We start from the raw sequence: 17,489 nt of genomic DNA on the forward strand, positions 1-17,489 counted from the left end.
GAATTGCGATAAGGTAGGTCTATTGAAGAAAACAAGCAAACCAAGGTACAACTTGCTAGAGGCATTTGGGAAAAACAAAATAGGTCATCCTCCTAGTGTGGAGTTTGCATCAGTTTGATCATTTTAGATGATCACCGAGCAGGCCATTCAGGGAACGACTCAGACGTATGCAGTGTGGGAAGCACTTAACTTGGCCACTAAACAGCTGCCTGGGATACAAGCCAGAGAGAAGAAACACATTATAAAATCAAGGGCTGATGAGAATTATATTAATATGAACAGCACAGCACAGCACAGGGAAGACACGTAGCAGTGTGATAGCTTGTCCTCTCAGCAACCGAGGAACATATTTGCCACCGGAACCATGACCCTATTCCACTTATTTGCAATAAAGAGACTATTGACTTTCAACAATAGAGTACATGATCTAATGTAATTGAAAATATTATTCAGCACTGATCTGTTTACAGAGAGCTTGGACGTTATGATGATTGTCTTTGCTTTGTCCCTTTTACTAATGCAAAGCTGTAGATAATGTATTTCCATACATGCTAGAGAAAATATGTTTACACTTGAAAATTTCTAAAAATTGTAACCTACTGGAATTGAAAAGCCTAAAAGATAACAGTCTCTATTTTTGGCAGGTTCTAAAAATATGTCAGAAGTTACCTAAGCTATAGTAGGACCTTACCGAAGTTAGTAATCATAATTGCCACTTTTTCATATATGGTGTTCAGAATCATGATAATTATAAAGCTGATGATGGAGGCCGTGATGGACGTGGCTGTCTGTGGAGTCAGGTACTTCTGGATTGGGTCTGTTCCATTAATGTTCTTGGGAAGTTTTGCAGAAAATACAATGAACACTGAGAGCCTATAGACAATGATCCCAATAACTGAAGCGATGATCAATAGGATCTGAAAGCACAATAAACATAGTAGCATGAGACTCACCAATAACTGCACTTGTACTATTAAAAACTGAACTCACACTTAAGGTGTGTGTGTAAAGTGATGTAAATCTCACATAAGTGATACCAGCGGTGGTAGAAAGTCTGGCATGTTAAATTTTTTAAAAAGAAAAAGGAATGATGGAAGTGAAAAGAAGGCGCATCCACATATGTAAAACATTAACTAGAGGAGAAACTGGGTGCAGGGGGTGGTGGGAGGGAACTGGAAACTATTTTATGTGCAATTTTTCTGTAAACCTAAAATTGCTCTAAAAAAAGTCTATTTAAAAAAGAGTATCTTCAGACAGCATAAAAATGGAACAACTAGTAGCATACTCTGGTAGAAGGAAAAAAATGAGTGTAGAACCAAAGAAAACATCCCTTCTACAATTACTAAATTATTTAAGTTGTGAGTTAATGTTTTTTGCTCACTCATACTCCATTAGGGAGCTACATTTCCTTGCAACAGAAAAGCTATCACCAATTGAAGTGTCAGCAGGTGCTAGCTTTTGTCTTAATCACTGTAGCAGGGGAGAGTCTGAGCACTGCCAGTGAAGCTGGCACAGAGGTGCCCTGAGCTAACTGTTGGTACTGGCAGCAGGTCTCTGCTGATAAAAGCTTCACACACTTTTCACACTCAGATCTTACGACCTTAAACTGGCAGTCATTTGTACTTGTATTTCCACAAGATTCACGCCACTAGTCCACTGTATTTTTGACTGCATAATCCCCAGTAAGAGATTTTCACTTTCTCAGTAAGCAGATTTCTCACCACTCAACGACGCACATTAAAGGCGCCATGAATTTTCCTTACTTGATACACAGTACTAGACACTATTGGAGAGGCATCTTTAAACTGTTTCCCCTACATCTACTTTCTCCAGAACCATGCACTCAAGGTGTGTGACTGCTCGTGATGACAGAAAAGTTTCAGAGAAGGGAAACTGAGGACCAAGCAAACCATATCTTGTTGTTGATAGTAACAGAGGCCAGTTGTCACCTGTGGAGAGCAGTAAAGGGAGTGATTACAGGATGGTCCTGGGGCTAGATTTCTCTATTTGAGTACAAGCTCCACTGGGGCTTCAATATCTTCTCTTGTGTATTAGGAATACTATGGCACCTAACCTATGGAGTTGTTGAGGATTCAATGAGTTACTTCAGGTAAAAACAGAATATTAAGCTCAGATACATGAAAAGCACTACATAAGTATTAGCTATGATTATAGCAACCAAAGTTAAGTGTTAAAAAAGATGTTTTTCTTGCTCTTTAAGAAATCTGCTTGTAGAGAAGGCATTACATTTCTCCTGTAATCTATTTCCTTTCGCAGTTAAGTCTCAACACTTGTGAGATGAGTAAGATTTGTGTGTATATGTAAAAATTAGATAAGGCTGAGAAAAATTAAAAAGATGAATCAAGTCATCCTCTCTTAGCACAATACATACAGGGTGTTTATTATGTGTTTTTAAAAATTATCTCCATAATGTTTATTATTAATGATAAAGATAACATTCTTTAAGTGCTCTCTGTTCACCTTAGCACATGTATATTTGTTTAATCTCATAACAGGCTTGTGAGGAAGGTAGTATAATATTATCTCTCTTTTACTGATGAGAAAAGAGAGGCTCAAAGACATTAAGCAATATGTCCAAGATTAGATAACTAGTAAATAAAAGAATTGGGGTCTCTTAAGATTCTGAAGACACACTCACCTCTCCATGGCACTGCCTCCCACGTGGTTTATGAAATGAATTCTAATTCATCCCAGAGCTTTTACAAACTTGTTAAGTTCCCATATTTCTTTGGGGTGCTTCCCATACTTCAATATTTCTTCATAGGGGCAGGAAGCTTTTTATTCTTTTCCTCAAGTTTATAACTTATTTCTGATTCTAACATTAATACTTTTCTGATCATAACTTTAGTATAAGGTCACTGTGGACAATCTGAAAGTACCTTATAGTGAACACTGATTGCTTTTGCTAGCCTGGGTCTGTTCTCCATCCTAGAAGAGAACCCAGATTTTGCTTCAGGGGAAAGAACTCCTCTGTTTTTAGCCCTGGGGTTTAGGTGGGATTGCCCTAATGTGCTCCAGAGGTACAACCTGATTGGTTTGAGACAAACATGTAACATCCCACTGGACTCAGCAACTGATCCAGGGATTGACACATAACTCAGTAACAGCCACTGAGAAGTGAGGAGACATCTGTTAGTGCCCATGGGAAAGAGAAGCTTCACCTATCAACAGAGAAAGCCATTAAAAAAAAGACCTCAGCTGGGCGCGGTGGCTCACGCCTGTAACCCCGGCACTTTGAGGGGCTGCGGCGGGCAGATCATGAGGTCAGGAGTTCCAGACCAGCCTGGCCAACATGGTGAAACCCCGACTGTACTAAAAATACAAAAATTAGCTGGGTGTGGTGGCAGGTGCCTGTAATCCCAGCTACTGGGGAGGCTGAGACAGGAGAATCACTTGAACGCGGGAGGCGGAGGTTGCAGTGAGCTGAGACCACGCATTGCACTTCAGCCTGGGCGACAGAGCGAGAACCTGTCTCAAAAAAACAAAAAACAAAACAAAAAAACAAAAAACCTCCCTTGGCTTGGAAGATGTGACATCTGAAATGCTTCAGCCATTCTGCTACCACAAGGAAGTGTCCAGACCCACCATGCCCAGGAGGCCAGCTGACACAGGATGAAAGGAACAAAACACAGCCCTTGATAATATCTGGTCTGCAGTTATCTAGCTTTGACTGGAGCCATACCTCAGGCCTGGAATTTTCAGTTTCAGAGAATAAATAGGTGGAAAGAATAAATCCCACCTCCCCCTCTTTTGCTGTTGTTTAAACCGACTGAAGACCGATTTTCTGCCAAGCATAACTCAAAGATTTCTAACAAAAATAACATTAAATAGGAAAAAATTTATCTACTATCTACATGTGGGCACAATTCCTTCAGGATTATGTATGCATTGTATGCATATTTAAAACCACTTTACATATTTTATCCTTCCCTTAAACCTATCATAAACCATAAGCATTTTTATATGCCTTAAAAAATCTTCATGACCATACTTTCTCATGGCCATACAACATTCCACTGTTTGAAGGTTGAGAAGTAGAATATTTTGGTTGATATATATGTTTATGTATATATGTGTGTATATAAATATATACATAAATGTTGTGATAAGTATGTGAAAAAATCTTACTTTTACTGACCATTTTCAAATATTTCCTGATTGAAAGTCCTAAGAGCTAAATTAGTGGATTAAAGCATATGAATATTTTTGAGACTTGAAACACAATTGCTAAGCTGCCTTCTAGGAAGCTGGAGCAGTGCAGAATTACAATAGTCTTGTGTTGGAGTAGTTGACTGTTGTACTTCATCCTCACAGACACTGAGTCCTATCATTCAAGAGGTGAAAAATCATATCTCACTTTAATGTGAGTGGATTTAATCACTATTGAGATTTGGCATTTTGTAATGGTTATTGGTCATCATATTTTTTTCCTTTGTAATTGCACATTAATGTTCTGTCTCTTTAGCCACTGAGATCTTTGGTGTTATCTTCTAGATGATCTGGACTCCACGTATTAAAGGTATTGACCTCTTGTTTGCCCTGTTGTTAACAAATATATCTTCTGGTATTTTGTTTACATTTCGGATACTTTTGATGTATGGAAATATTTAAATGTTTTCCTCTGAAACGTTTTCTATTGCTAGTAAGTTTAGAAAACCTTTTTACTTCTAAAGATCATATAGTCATCAAATTTATTTGTAGTTTTTTTTTTTATACTTTAAGTTCTAGGGTACACGTGCACAACGTGCAGGTTTGACACATAGGTATACACGTGCCATGTTGGTTTGCTGCACCCATCAACTCATCATTCACACTAGGTATTTCTCCTAATGCTATGCTTCCCCTAGCCCCCCACCGCCCAACAGGCCCCACTATGTGGTGTTCCCCACGGTGTCCAAGTTATCTCATTGTTCAATTCCCACCTATGAGTGAGAACATGCGGTGTTTGGTTTTCTGGCCTTGTGATAGTCTGCTCAGAATGATGGTTTCCAGCTTCATCCATGTCCCTGCAACGGACATGAACTCATCCTTTTTTATGGCTGCATAGTATTCCATGGTGTATATGTGCCACATTTTCTTAATCCAGTCTATCATTGGTGGACATTTGGGTTGGTTCCAAGTCTTTGCTATTGTGAATAGTGCTGCAATAAACATATATGTGCATGTTTCTTCATAGTAGTATGATTTATAATCCTTTGGATATATACCCAGTAATGGGATTGCTGGGTCAAATGGTATTTCTAGTTCTACATCCTTGAGGAATCTCCACACAGTCTTCCACAATGGTTGAACCAATTTACACTCCCAACAGTGTAAAAGCATTCCTATTTCTCCACATCCTATCCAGCACCTGTTGTTTCCTGACTTTTTAATGATCACCATTCTAACTGGTGTGAGATGGTATCTCACTGTGGTTCTGACTTGCATTTCTCTGATGACCAATGATGATGAGCATTTTTTCATGTGTCTGTTGGCTGTGTAGATGTCTTCTTTTGAAAAGTGTCTGTTCATATGCTTTGCCCACTTTTTGATGGGGTTGTTTTCTTGTAAATTTGTTTGAGTCCTTTGTAGATTCTGGATATTAGCCCTTTGTCAGATGGGTAGATTGCAAAAATTTTCTCCCATTCTGTAGGTTGCCTATTCACTCTGATGGTAGATTCTTTTGCTGTGCAGAAGCTCTTTAGTTTAATTAGATCCCATTTGTCTATTTTGGCTTTTGTTGCTATTGCTTTTGGTGTTGCTATTGCTTTGGTGTTGAAGTCCTTGCCCATGCGTATGTCCTGAATGGTATTGCCTAGGTTTTCTTCTAGGGTTTTTATGGCTTTAGGTCTAACATTTAAGTCTTTAATCCATCTTGAATTAATTTTTGTACAAGGTGTAAGGAAGGGATCCAGTTTCAGCTTTCTACATATGGCTAGCCAGTTTTCCCAGCACCATTTATTAAATAGTGAATCCTTTCCCCATTGCTTTTGTCAGGTCTGTCAAAGATCAAATGGTTGTAGATGTGTGGTGTTATTTCTGAGGCCTCCGTTCTGTTCCATTGGTCTATATCTCTGTTTTGGTACCAGTACCATGCTGTTTTGGTTACTGTAGCCTTGTAGTATAGTTTGAAGTCAGATAGCGTGATGCATCCAGCTTTTTTCTTTTTGCTTAGGATTGTCTTGGCAATGCAGGCTTTTTGGGTCCATATGAACTTTAGTTTTTTCCAATTCTGTGAAGAAAGTCATTGGTAGCTTGATGGGGACGGCACTGAATTTATAAATTACTTTGGGCAGTATGGCCATTTTCACGATATTGATTCTTCTTATCCATGAGTGTGGAATATTCTTCCATTTGTTTGTGTTCTCTTTTATTTCGTTGAGCAGTGGTTTGTAGTTCTCCTTGAAGAAGTCCTTCATATCCCTTTTAAGTTGGATTCCTAGGTATTTTATTCTCTTTGTAGCAACTGTGAATGGGAGTTCACTCATGATTTGGCTCTTCGTTTGTCTCCTAATGGTGTATAGGAGTGCTTGTGATTTTTGCACATTGATTTTGTATCCTAATATTTTGTTGAAGTTGCTTATTAGCTTAAGGAGATTTGGGGCTGAGATGATGGGGTTTTCTAAATATAAAATCATGTCATCTGCAAACAGGGACAATTTGACTTCCTCATTTCCTAATTGAATACCCTTTATTTCTTTCTCTTGCCTGACTGCCCTAGCCAGAACTTCCAACACTATGTTGAATGAGAGTGGAGAGAGAGGGCATCCTTGTCTTGTGCCAGTTTTCAAAGGGAATGCTTCCAGTTTTTGTGCATTCAGTATGATATTGGCTGTGGGTTTGTCATAAATAGCTCTTATTATTTTGAAATATGTTCCATCAATACCTAGTTTATTGAGAGTTTTTAGCAGGAAGGGCTATTGAATTTTGTCAAAGGCCTTTTCTGCATCTATTGAGATAATCATGTGGTTTTTGTCACTGGATCTGTTTATGTGATAGATTACGTTTATTGATTTGCATATGTTGAACCAGCCTTGCATCCCAGGGATGAAGCCTACTTGATCGTGTTGGATAAGCTTTTTGATGTGCTGCTGGATTCGGTTTGCCAGTATTTTATTGTGGATTTTCACATCGATGTTCATCAGGGATACTGGCCTAAAATTCTCTTTTTTTGTTGTGTCTCTGCCAGGCTTTGGTATCAGGATGATGCTGGCCTCATAAAATGAGTTAGGGAGGATTCCCTCTTTTTCTATTGATTGGAATGGTGTCAGAAGGAATGGTAGCAGCTCCTCTTTGTACCTCTGGTAGAATTTGGCTGTGAATCCTTTTGGTCCTGGACTTTTTTTGGTTGGTAGGCTATTAATTATTGCCTCAATTTCAGAGCCTGTTATATTGATCTATTCAGAGATTGAACTTCTTCCTGGTTTAGTGTTGGAAGGGTGTATGTGTCCAGGAATTTATCCATTTCTTGTAGATTTTCTGGTTTATTTGCATAGAGGTGTTTATAGTATTCTCTGATGGTAGTTTGTATTTCTATGGGATCAGTGGCGATATCCCCTTTATCATTTTTTATTGCATCTACTTGATTCTTCTCTCTTTTATTCTTTATTAGTCTTGCTAGCCATCTACCAGTTTTGTTGATCTTTTCAAAAAACCAGCTCCTGGATTCACTGATTTTTTGAAGGGTTTTTTGTGTCTCTATCTTTTTCAGTTCTGCTCTTAGTTATTTCTTGCCTTCTGCTAGCTTTTGAATGTGTTTGCTCTTGCTTCTCTAGTTCTTTTAATTATGATGTGAGGCCGTTGATTTTAGATCGTTCCTGCTTTCCTTTGTGGGCATTTAGTGCTATAAATTTCCCTCTACACACTGCTTTAAATGTGTCTCAGAGATTCTGGCATGTTGCATCTTTGTTCTCATTGGTTTCAAAGAACATCTTTATTTCTGCCTTCATTTCATTACGTACCCAGTAGTCATTCAGGAGCAGGTTGTTCAGTTTCCATGTAGTTGTGCAGTTTTGAATGAGTTTCTTAATCCTGAGTTCTAGTTTGATTGCACTGTGGTCTGAGAGACAGTTTGTTGTGATTTCTGTTCTTTCACATTTGCTGAGGAGTGCTTTACTTCCAATTATGTGGTCAATTTTATAATAAATGTGATGTGGTGCTGAGAAGAATGTATATTCTGTTGATTTGGGGTGGAGAGTTCTGTAGATGTCCATTAGGTCTGCTTGTTGCAGATCTGAGTTCAGGTCCTGGATATCCTTGTTAACCTTCTGTCTTGTTGATCTAATATTGACAGTGGGGTGTTAAAGTCTCCCATTATTATTGTGTGGGAGTCTAAGTCTCTTTGCAGGTCTCTAAGGACTTGCTTTATGAATCTGGGTGCTCCTTTATTGGGTGCATGTATATTTAGGATTCTTAGCTCTTCTTGTTGAATTGATCCCTTTACCATTACATAATGGCCTATTTTGTCTCTCTTTTGATCTTTGTTGGTTTAAAGTCTGCTTTATGAGAGACTAGGATTGAAACCCCTGCTTTTTTTTGCTTTCCATTTGCTTGGTAGATCTTCCTCCATCCCTTTATTTTGAGCCTATATGTGTCTTTGCACATGAGATGGGTCTCCTGAATTCAGCACACTGATGGGTCTTGACTATTTATCCAATCTGCCAGTCTGTGTCTTTTAATTGGGGCATTTAGCCCATTTACGTTTAAGTTTAATATTGTTATGTGTGAATTTGATCCTGTCATTATGACATTCGCTGCTTATTCTGCCTGTTAATTAAAGCAGTTTCTTCATAGGATCGACGGTCTTTACAATTTGGCATGTTTTTGCTGGGGCTGGTACCGGTTGTTCCTTTCCATGTTTAGTGCTTGTTTCAGGAGCTCTTGTAAGGCAGGCCTGGTGGTGACAAAATCTCTCAGCATTTGCTTGTCTGTAAAGGATTTTATTTCTCCTTCACTTATGAAGCTTAGTTTGGCTGGATATGAAATTCTGGGTTGAAAATTCTTTTCTTTAAGAATGTTGAATATTGGCCCCCATTCTTTTCTGGCTTGTAGGGTTTCTGCCAAGAGATGTGCTGTTAGTCTGATGGGCTTCCCTTTGTGGGTAACTCAGCCTTTCTCTCTGGCTGCCCTTAACACTTTTTCCTTCATTTCAACCTTGGTGAATCTGACAATTATGTGTCTTGGGGTTGCTCTTCTCAAGGAGTATCTTTGTGGTGTTCTCTGTATTTCCTGAATTTGAATGTTGGCCTGCCTTGCTAGGTTGGGGAAGTTCTCCTGGATAATATCCTGCAGAGTGTTTTCCAACTTGGTTCCATTCTCCCTGTCACTTTCAGATACACCAATCAAACATAGATTTGGTCTTTTCACATAGTCCCATATTTCTTGGAGGCTTTGTTCATTGCTTTTTACTTTTTTCTCTAACCTTGTCTTCTCCCTTTATTTCATTAATTTGATCTTCAATCACTGATACCCTTTCTTCCACTTGATCGAATTGGCTACTGAAGCTTGTGCATGCAACACAAAGTTCCTGTGCCATGGTTTTCAGCTCCATCAGGTCATTTAAGGTCTTCTCTACATTGTTTATTCTAGTTAGCCATTTGTCTAACGTTTTTTCAAGATTTTTAGCTTCCTTGCGATGGGTTAGAACATTATCTTTTAGCTCAGAGAAGTCTGTTATTACCGACCTTCTGAAGCCTACTTCTGCCAACTTGTCAAAGTCATTCTCTGTCCAGCTTTGTTCCATTGCTGGCGAGGAGCTGTGATCCTCTGGAGGGGAAGAGATGCTCTGATTTTTATAATTTTCAGCTTTTCTGTTGGTTTCTCCCCATCTTTGTGGTTTTATCTACCTTTGGTCTTTGATGTTGGTGACCTACAGATGGGGTTTTGGTGTAGATGACCTTTTTGTTGATGTTAATGCTATTCCTTTCTGTCTGTCTGTTTTCCTTCTAACAGTCAGGTCCCTCAGCTGCAGGTCTGTTGGAGTTCCACTCCAGACCCTGTTTGCCTGGGTATCACCAGCGGAGGCTGCAGAACAGCAAATATTGCTGCCTGATCCTTCCTCTGGAAGCTTCGTCCCAGAGAGGTAGCACCCTATATGAGGTGTCTGTCGGCCCCCAGTGGTAGATGTTTCCCAGTTGGGCTACACGGGGGTCAGGGACCCATTTGAGGAGGCAGTCTGTCCGTTTTCAGAGCTCAAACGCTGTGCTGGGAGAACCACTGCTCTCTTCAGAGCTGTCAGACAGGGACATTTAAGTCTGCAGAAGTTTCTGCTGCCTTTTGTTCAGCTATGCCCTGCCCACAGAGGTGGAGTCTGGATGCATTAGGCCTTGTTGAGCTGCGGTGGGCTCTGCCCAGTTTGAGCTTCCTGGCTGCTTTGTTTACCTACTCAAGCCTCAGCAATGGTGGATGCCCCTCCCCTAGCTAGGCTGCCACCTCGCAGATTGATCCCAGACTGCTGCGCTAGCAGTGAGGAAGGCTCCTTGGGCATGGGACCCACTGAGCCAGGCATGGTAGAGAATCACTTTGTCTGCTGGTTGCTAAGACCTTGGGAAAAGTGCAGTATTTGGGCAGGGGGTGTCCCGTTCTTCCAGATAGTCTGTCACGGCTTCCCTTGGCTAGGAAAGGGAAATCGCCCAACCCCTTGTGCTTCCCGGGTGAGGCGATGCCCTGCCCTGCTTCAGCTCGCCCTCTGTGGGCAGCACCCACTGTCCAACCAATCCCAATGAGATGAACCAGGTACCTCAGTTGGAAATGCAGAAATCACCCGTCTTCTGTGTTGATCACGCTGGGAGCAGCAGATGGGAGCTGTTCCTATTTGGCCATCTTGGCAACTTCCTTTTTAACTTTTTTTTGAGACAGAGTCTCACTCTGTCACCCAGGCTGGAGTGCAGTGGTGCAGTCTCGGCTCCCTGCAACCTCCACCTCCTAAACTCAAGCAATTCGCCTGCCTCAGTCTCCCAAGCAGCTGAGATCACAGGTGAACACCTGGCTAATTTTTGTATTTTTAGTAAAGACAGGGTTTTGCCATGTTGGCCAGGCTGATCTCGAACTCCTGACCTCAGGTGATCTGCTGCCTTGGCCTCCCAAAGTGCTGGGATTACAGGCGTGAGCCACCATGCCTGGCCTTTAATTTTTTTTTAATGTTTTTGAAATTTATTATAGTATATGGTTTAAAGTAAGACTTTAACATTTATTGTCCCCCCAAATAGCTAACAAGTATTCCATTACTATTTATTGAATAATCTCCACTTGTCTGATGGATTTATAATGCCTCTTTTCTGACATATTACATTTTTATTGCTATCAGGGGCTATTTCTAGGCTTCATGTGCTATTCTTGAATCTGGCTGTTCTTGAGCCATTAAAACTCACACTAAATTATTACATCACTAATATGATTCCATCAATAAGCCTAAAACTAACTTAGTAAGTACTGATATTTTACAGAAAATGTGTTTCTATCTAGAATCATTCATTTAATTATCATTCATTCAGATCCTTTACAACTTTCAAGAGTTTTTATGTTTTCTTTGATAGTTCCTATTATCTTTTTGTTAAGGGTATTCCTAGACATTTTATTTTTTTTTTGAGATGGAGTCTTGCTCTGTTACCCAGTCAAGTGCAGTGGTGTGATTTTCACTCACTGCAACCTCCGTCTCCTGGGTTCAAGTGATTCTCGTGCCTCAGCCTCCCGAGTAGCTGGGACTACAGGTGTGTGACACCATGCCTGGCTAATTTTTGTATTTTCAGTAGTGACAGGGTTTCATCATGTTGGCCAGGCTGGTCTTGACTCCTGACCTCAGGTGATCCACCCACCTTGGCCTCCCAAGGTGCTTGGATTATAGGCATGAGCCACCGCCCCTGGCCAACATTTTATTTTGATTGTTGCTGTTGGAAAATTTTAGAATTCTTAATGCCTTCCATATGGTCTTCACCAGAAACTGGAAAATCCTGAATCACTGATTTAAACAGATGAGGTGAAAAGAACTAGAAGAACCACTGTGAACAGATAAGGTATCTTGAACCTTGGGAGTTGCTCTATGTGGTGGCTAAAATAGTTATCTGGAAATATCTGTCTGTCTCTCTGAGACCATATAGTTTCCAGGCTCAGCATTTAGTTTCTTCAACATTTAAAATTAGATTTTAAAAAAATCTGTTACATAATAAAAACATTTTTAATCATTCAAAACATTTTTGTGATAGAATTACCCAGAAAAAGACAGCACTGGCACAGAGGGTTATCCGTATACATTTTCCCCAGGCAGTAAAGGGAATGCGTTCTTCTTCCTAATTACAAAAACAAAAAAGTTTAGTCAATCAAGGGATTACTGTAATAAAATTATTTTTCTCCTGACTGGCCAATAAATCTTAGAATTAATTTTAAAAAATTAGTTTGCAAGCATAGTCTCCTTACTCATAATTGCACTTTTTTGTTAACAATTTCAAAGTCACACATCACAAAACATGTGCAGTGTTCATTTTAATAAGTTTTTGGAAAATGCAAGCATGAATAAACTGTTTATCGGCCACGACCCGAGCTCAGGAATCTGGGTGTCTGATGGTGCCAAGCTGCAAAGCTATACTTCTGGGCTTGTCTTAGGTTTTAGAAATCGCGGTGATGATAGCGCAGAGCACAGGCAGGACAAAAAGTTTCCTAGATGTCTGCAAATACTAGGTATCCACTATGTGTTTCTTGGTTGGGCTTTATATATTAACTTTGAATAAATTTTTAGAGGATTTCCATTTTATAGTTCATAAAAATATATTTAAATTCTTAAGAGTAGAAATCAACCCTCTACATGATTTACCTGTATTGTAAGAACAGCCTAATAACAGCTTCAAATACTTACAGAGTATTTAACTCTGTGCCAGGCACTATTCTAAGTAGCTTCTATACATTAACTCAATCCTTAGCTGCGATCATGAGGAAACAACTGTATTATTCCCATTTTATAGATGAGGTCACTGAGGCACCGGGAAGTTAACTAATTGGTCCAAGATCACCCAACTAGTAAGTTGCTGTGGTCAGACATGAACTCTGGCATCAGAGACTTCACCATCACACTATAGGCCTCTCTAAACAAAGGGAGGGTATGTGGGCAACGAAAGTGAAACGAGGAATAACCATAAAGAAAAAGGAACCTACACTTGCAATGTTTTAACAAGTAACATTTCAAGGGAAATTTAACTTACAAGCTGGCAATTTTAACTATAAAATTGGCAGGTTTAAATGACCAAATTGTCTTTTTTTCAGTATTTTTCCCATGTTGCTGGTATTATAAGATTTTTTAGTGCTCAAACGACTTCATAAACATCTAATTTTGTTTAAGTTTTGGCTTTCATTTCTGAATATACAATCTTTCAACAACATATGCTTTGACCCTGTCCTCTCTAGTAAACAGCAGGAACTATTCATAATGGGGATTATTTGAAGCTTTTACATTGCGAAAGACAAATGTCACTTTCTACTGGTAATTGAACCTCGTTTTTTCCCATTTGTAAAAGGAAGAGGTTGAACTGTTCCCTCTGGTTCCTTTTAATGCCAACATTTTGTAAATCTGTGATTCAATTTATAAAACCTATAGTTGGGAACACTTTCAGACATTCTTGGTAAAAGCATTTTCTTTCCAAGAGCTATTCGTATTCAGAACCTACTGTTCTTATGCTGATGACTGCAAGTACAATCAGCTCAAAATTTTCTGTGTTGATGGAAAGAAGCAAGAATGCAGATGATTTAAAAATCATCTTTCAGGGACTTTGGAATATTTATACAGACAGAATATAGTTTTTTATCTTTAGAGTAGTGGTAGCAGCAGCAAATCTACCTTTCCAATGACATAAAATACCTAGCACAGTACCTGAACAGAGTTGGACCTCAAAAAATACTTTCCTTCTTCCTCCATCCTTTCTCCAACTTTAGGATAAAGGCCACACTACTTTCTGCACATCCCAACCAGAAGGTGGAGCAGTGACTGAGGCTTACTGCAAGATAAAGGGGCAGCTGGTCTAGGATGAATAAGGGGCTGGAATAATGAAAGTATACGTGAAAAATTGAGAATCAACTATAAAAACCAGTGCCTCTTTCCTTATATCTCTATGTCACAGTAAAAAGTATTTTTTTGTATTTTTACTGTTTTTATGAAAGAAGGGGCCCCATTTATCTCCTGTGTCTACTGTTCTAAGCAGTGCTTCTTCACTTTGGCTGCACATCAGAATCACCAAAGGAGCTTTAAAAAAAAACCCTGTGCTCAGAATACCCCCAGGTTACTAAGTACCAGAGTATGTAGTGATGGAACTCAGGTATCAATATGTTTTAAGCTCCCCCAAGTGATTCTAATGTGCGGTCAAGGAGGAGAACCACAGCAGTAAGTAGATTAAACTGCACCTAAATACGACCCTGCTTACCTGAGTAATCTCATTTATCACTACGTGAGTACATCGTGCTTCGTATTCTGGTCGGGCTTGTTCTTCCTGCTGTAACTCAACAGTATCCCATTCATACTCAAGTTCTGCCTGGCGTCGCTTCCAAAACTCCAAAAACAAGGTAACTAACAGAGAGACAGAAGAGCTTGTGTGGATTTTCAATGATGACTGATGTTTCAGAAATCTGTACTGAATAATATTAATTATCCATTGTACTGGCCTGTTTTCACACTGCTATAAAGAACTACCTGGACTGGGTAATTCATAAAGGAAAGAGGTTTAATTGACTCACAGTTCTGCATGGCTGGGGAGGCCTCAGGAAACTTAAAATCATGGTGTAAGGTGAAGGGAAAGCAAAACACGTCTTACATGGCAATAGGAGAGAGAGAGCACGGAGGAAAGTGCCACAGCTTTAAACCATCAGATCTCATGAGAACTCACTCACTATCATGAGAACAGGATGGGGGAAATCCACCCCCATGATCCAATCACCTCCCACCAGGCCCCTCCCATGACACATGGGGATTATAATTCGACATGAGATTTGGGTGGGGACACAGAGCCAAACCATATCATCCATAATACTTTTGTATATGGCAAATCAAATCTAAATTATAGGAGATACTACTATTTAAAAGGGAAAAACATGATTTTAAAGAAAATGTTGGTAATTTACAACATTATGAAATAGACTATAGATTCTGGGAAAGGCAATGTGATGGTCAGAAGACATGTGAGTATGTCTGACACTGAAGCATATGTTCCAGCACCTTATTGCCAACTAAAACACAAATAATGATCACAGTTCCAAAGGAGCTCATGGTCCATCCTTCATCTGCTTTTCCCCGTGCCCTCATTCTTGTACACTCTCCTTTCCTTCCTAAGGGCCTACAGGGGAAGAGGAATACTTTAGGATGTCCCAAATAAATTAATATTCATTCATACGGAAAACTAGTATTTTTCTCAATCTTATATAATGTATGACTAAAATAATTTTTTAGGAATCATTTTTCAGAATTTTTAACTTTAAATACTAAATAAAAACATTAAATGTTAATTGAAAAAATGCAGTTTCAGGGTAAATACCCTATGCCCTTCTTCTAATCAGACTGCGAACCCTAAGTCCTTCCTATAAAAAAATTCTGTAATCACCACTCTTCTATTTACAAACATTCTTTGAGTGTCTACTATCAGCTGGGAATAAAGAGAAAACAAGACACAGTCCCTGCTTCAAGGAGCTCCTAGGCATATGAGAATTATGCTGTCCTTGAACTGACAGGTATAGTTGATTATTAAGAGGGCTATGATAAAGGTAAGCACAGGTTGCTCTGGGCACACAGAACCAGAACATTTAACTGGGTGTTTCCGGGAAGGCCATCCCAGAGGAGGGGACCACTGTGATGAGTCCTGAGATGCCTCAGAGCTGATCAGGTGAAGGTGGTGGTGGGTGGAACACTAAGGCCACCTACCCCCAGGGAGCTGCACATGCAAAGGCACAGAGGCCAGAGGGCCAGGTACTTTCCCAAAACTGCAAATAATCTGGTAGTAAGCGAAAGGTGTGATGGAGGTGGGGCAGCCAGGTAAGAGCTCTGCAGGGGCACATCACAAAGGGTTTTCTGTGCTTTGAAAGGAGTTTAGAGAGTTTAACGTACAGATGGAGGAGACTTTGAAGGTAGTCTAGAGTGAGACTAGGGGCAGGGAGACCTGCTGGCAGGTACATGATGCGGCAGGATCCTTGAGGGATGTTGAGAAGGCAGACAGATGGATGCAGGTATGACAGAAGGATGCTAGCCAGGTTTCTGGCTTAGGCAATATCCTAAATTCTAGTGGCATTCCTTGGAAATAGGAAGTGTCTTAAGAAGGTCAAGTGTGCAAGAGGAGACAACTGGTTTGGTTATGATCAGATGCAATGTATGTGGACTACTCAAGAAGAAATGTCCAGTAGATAGGTAAAAGTCTACAACATAGGAGGAAGATCTGGATTGAGGTGGATTTTCATTGTTTTAAGTGGCAATTGGGGCCATGAGAGAATAAGACCATTAAATGAGGTGCAGGGTAGTAATCACACCCTGGCTGCAGGTAAGAAGGACCAGGGAGCTTTTACAAAATACTGAGCCCAGGTACCACCCTGTAAATTATAAATTATGATTTTTGGTCTGGAATGGGGCCTGAGCATAGTTGTTTTGTTTGTTTTTGTTTTGTTTTGTTTTTAAGGTTTAATACGCAGTCAGGGTGGAGACTCACTGAAGTAGAGAGTGAAGAGAGCCAGAATGAAATCCTGCAGACCCTGCAGCAGGCAGCCTGAAATGCAGGAGGCAGTCTTGGGATGCACCTGTAAGGAGCAAGAATCCAACACTCCCCAATGGCAAAGACAACTGAACATGTTTAAAAGCACTCACTTCCTAGCAGTGTTTGTTTTGACTACTACTTTTCCAGTAAGTTAGAGTAGAAATAACCTGGATGTTGGAATCAGGATCAAATTGTTGAGTGTTTTATATAGAGGGTGATGGCTACTGAGAAACAACCCAGACATTTGTGCTTCTGTACCTGCCCAAGGGGAAATGAAGTGAGTATTGGCTTCTTTGTCAATGGGATGGAAATCTAGAGGGCACCATGTCCTTTTGTGGACTGACATGTGACTGGCTGGTCTTGGTGCCCAGCTGAGCCATGCTGGTCTCAGGTGGCAGATACTCCCCAAAGAGACCCTGTTGGGAGGAATGAGCCACCCATGAGCCAACCCTCCCTAGGCTGCATATGAAGCAGCATAACATACACCACCCACTTACCAAAGCCCCCCAAGGTTCTGCATCTCCTTGATAAACTCCCATACATCTCCATCAACAGAGGACTCTACTTTTTAATCTACCAAGAATCCTACTGCCAGTATTGCATATGCCCCCACCCCTGAAGCTCCCTCAGCTCTGTCTCCCACTCTGTAATTATGAAATCATTCCAGCGGTCATGTGCATTCTCTCAGAAAGGGCCCATTTTATTCCCTTTGTCAACCCTTCTTCTGCCCTTCAAAATATTAATACATAGCACTCATGCATCCCAACCTATATCTGCTTC

General features: G+C 40.2%; 1 protein-coding gene across 4 annotated transcripts in view; it reads right to left on the reverse strand.

Annotated features, from left to right (window-relative positions):
- The window catches only part of ANO6 (anoctamin 6), a 216,179-nt gene that overhangs the window by 29,600 nt on the left and 169,090 nt on the right, over window positions 1–17,489 (reverse strand). For all 4 annotated transcript variants that reach the window (XM_003825754.6, XM_014347200.6, XM_008951088.6 and 1 more), the window contains 3 exons: window positions 14,403–14,545; window positions 12,207–12,284; window positions 692–917 (listed from right to left, as the gene is read on the reverse strand). In XM_003825754.6, coding sequence (XP_003825802.1) covers window positions 692–917; window positions 12,207–12,284; window positions 14,403–14,545 — 447 coding nt within the window. The remainder of the gene's footprint in view (window positions 1–691; window positions 918–12,206; window positions 12,285–14,402; window positions 14,546–17,489) is intronic.

Source organism: Pan paniscus, chromosome 10 (genome assembly GCF_029289425.2).
Source record: "Pan paniscus chromosome 10, NHGRI_mPanPan1-v2.0_pri, whole genome shotgun sequence".
In the NCBI taxonomy this organism is placed as follows: Eukaryota; Metazoa; Chordata; class Mammalia; order Primates; family Hominidae; genus Pan; species Pan paniscus.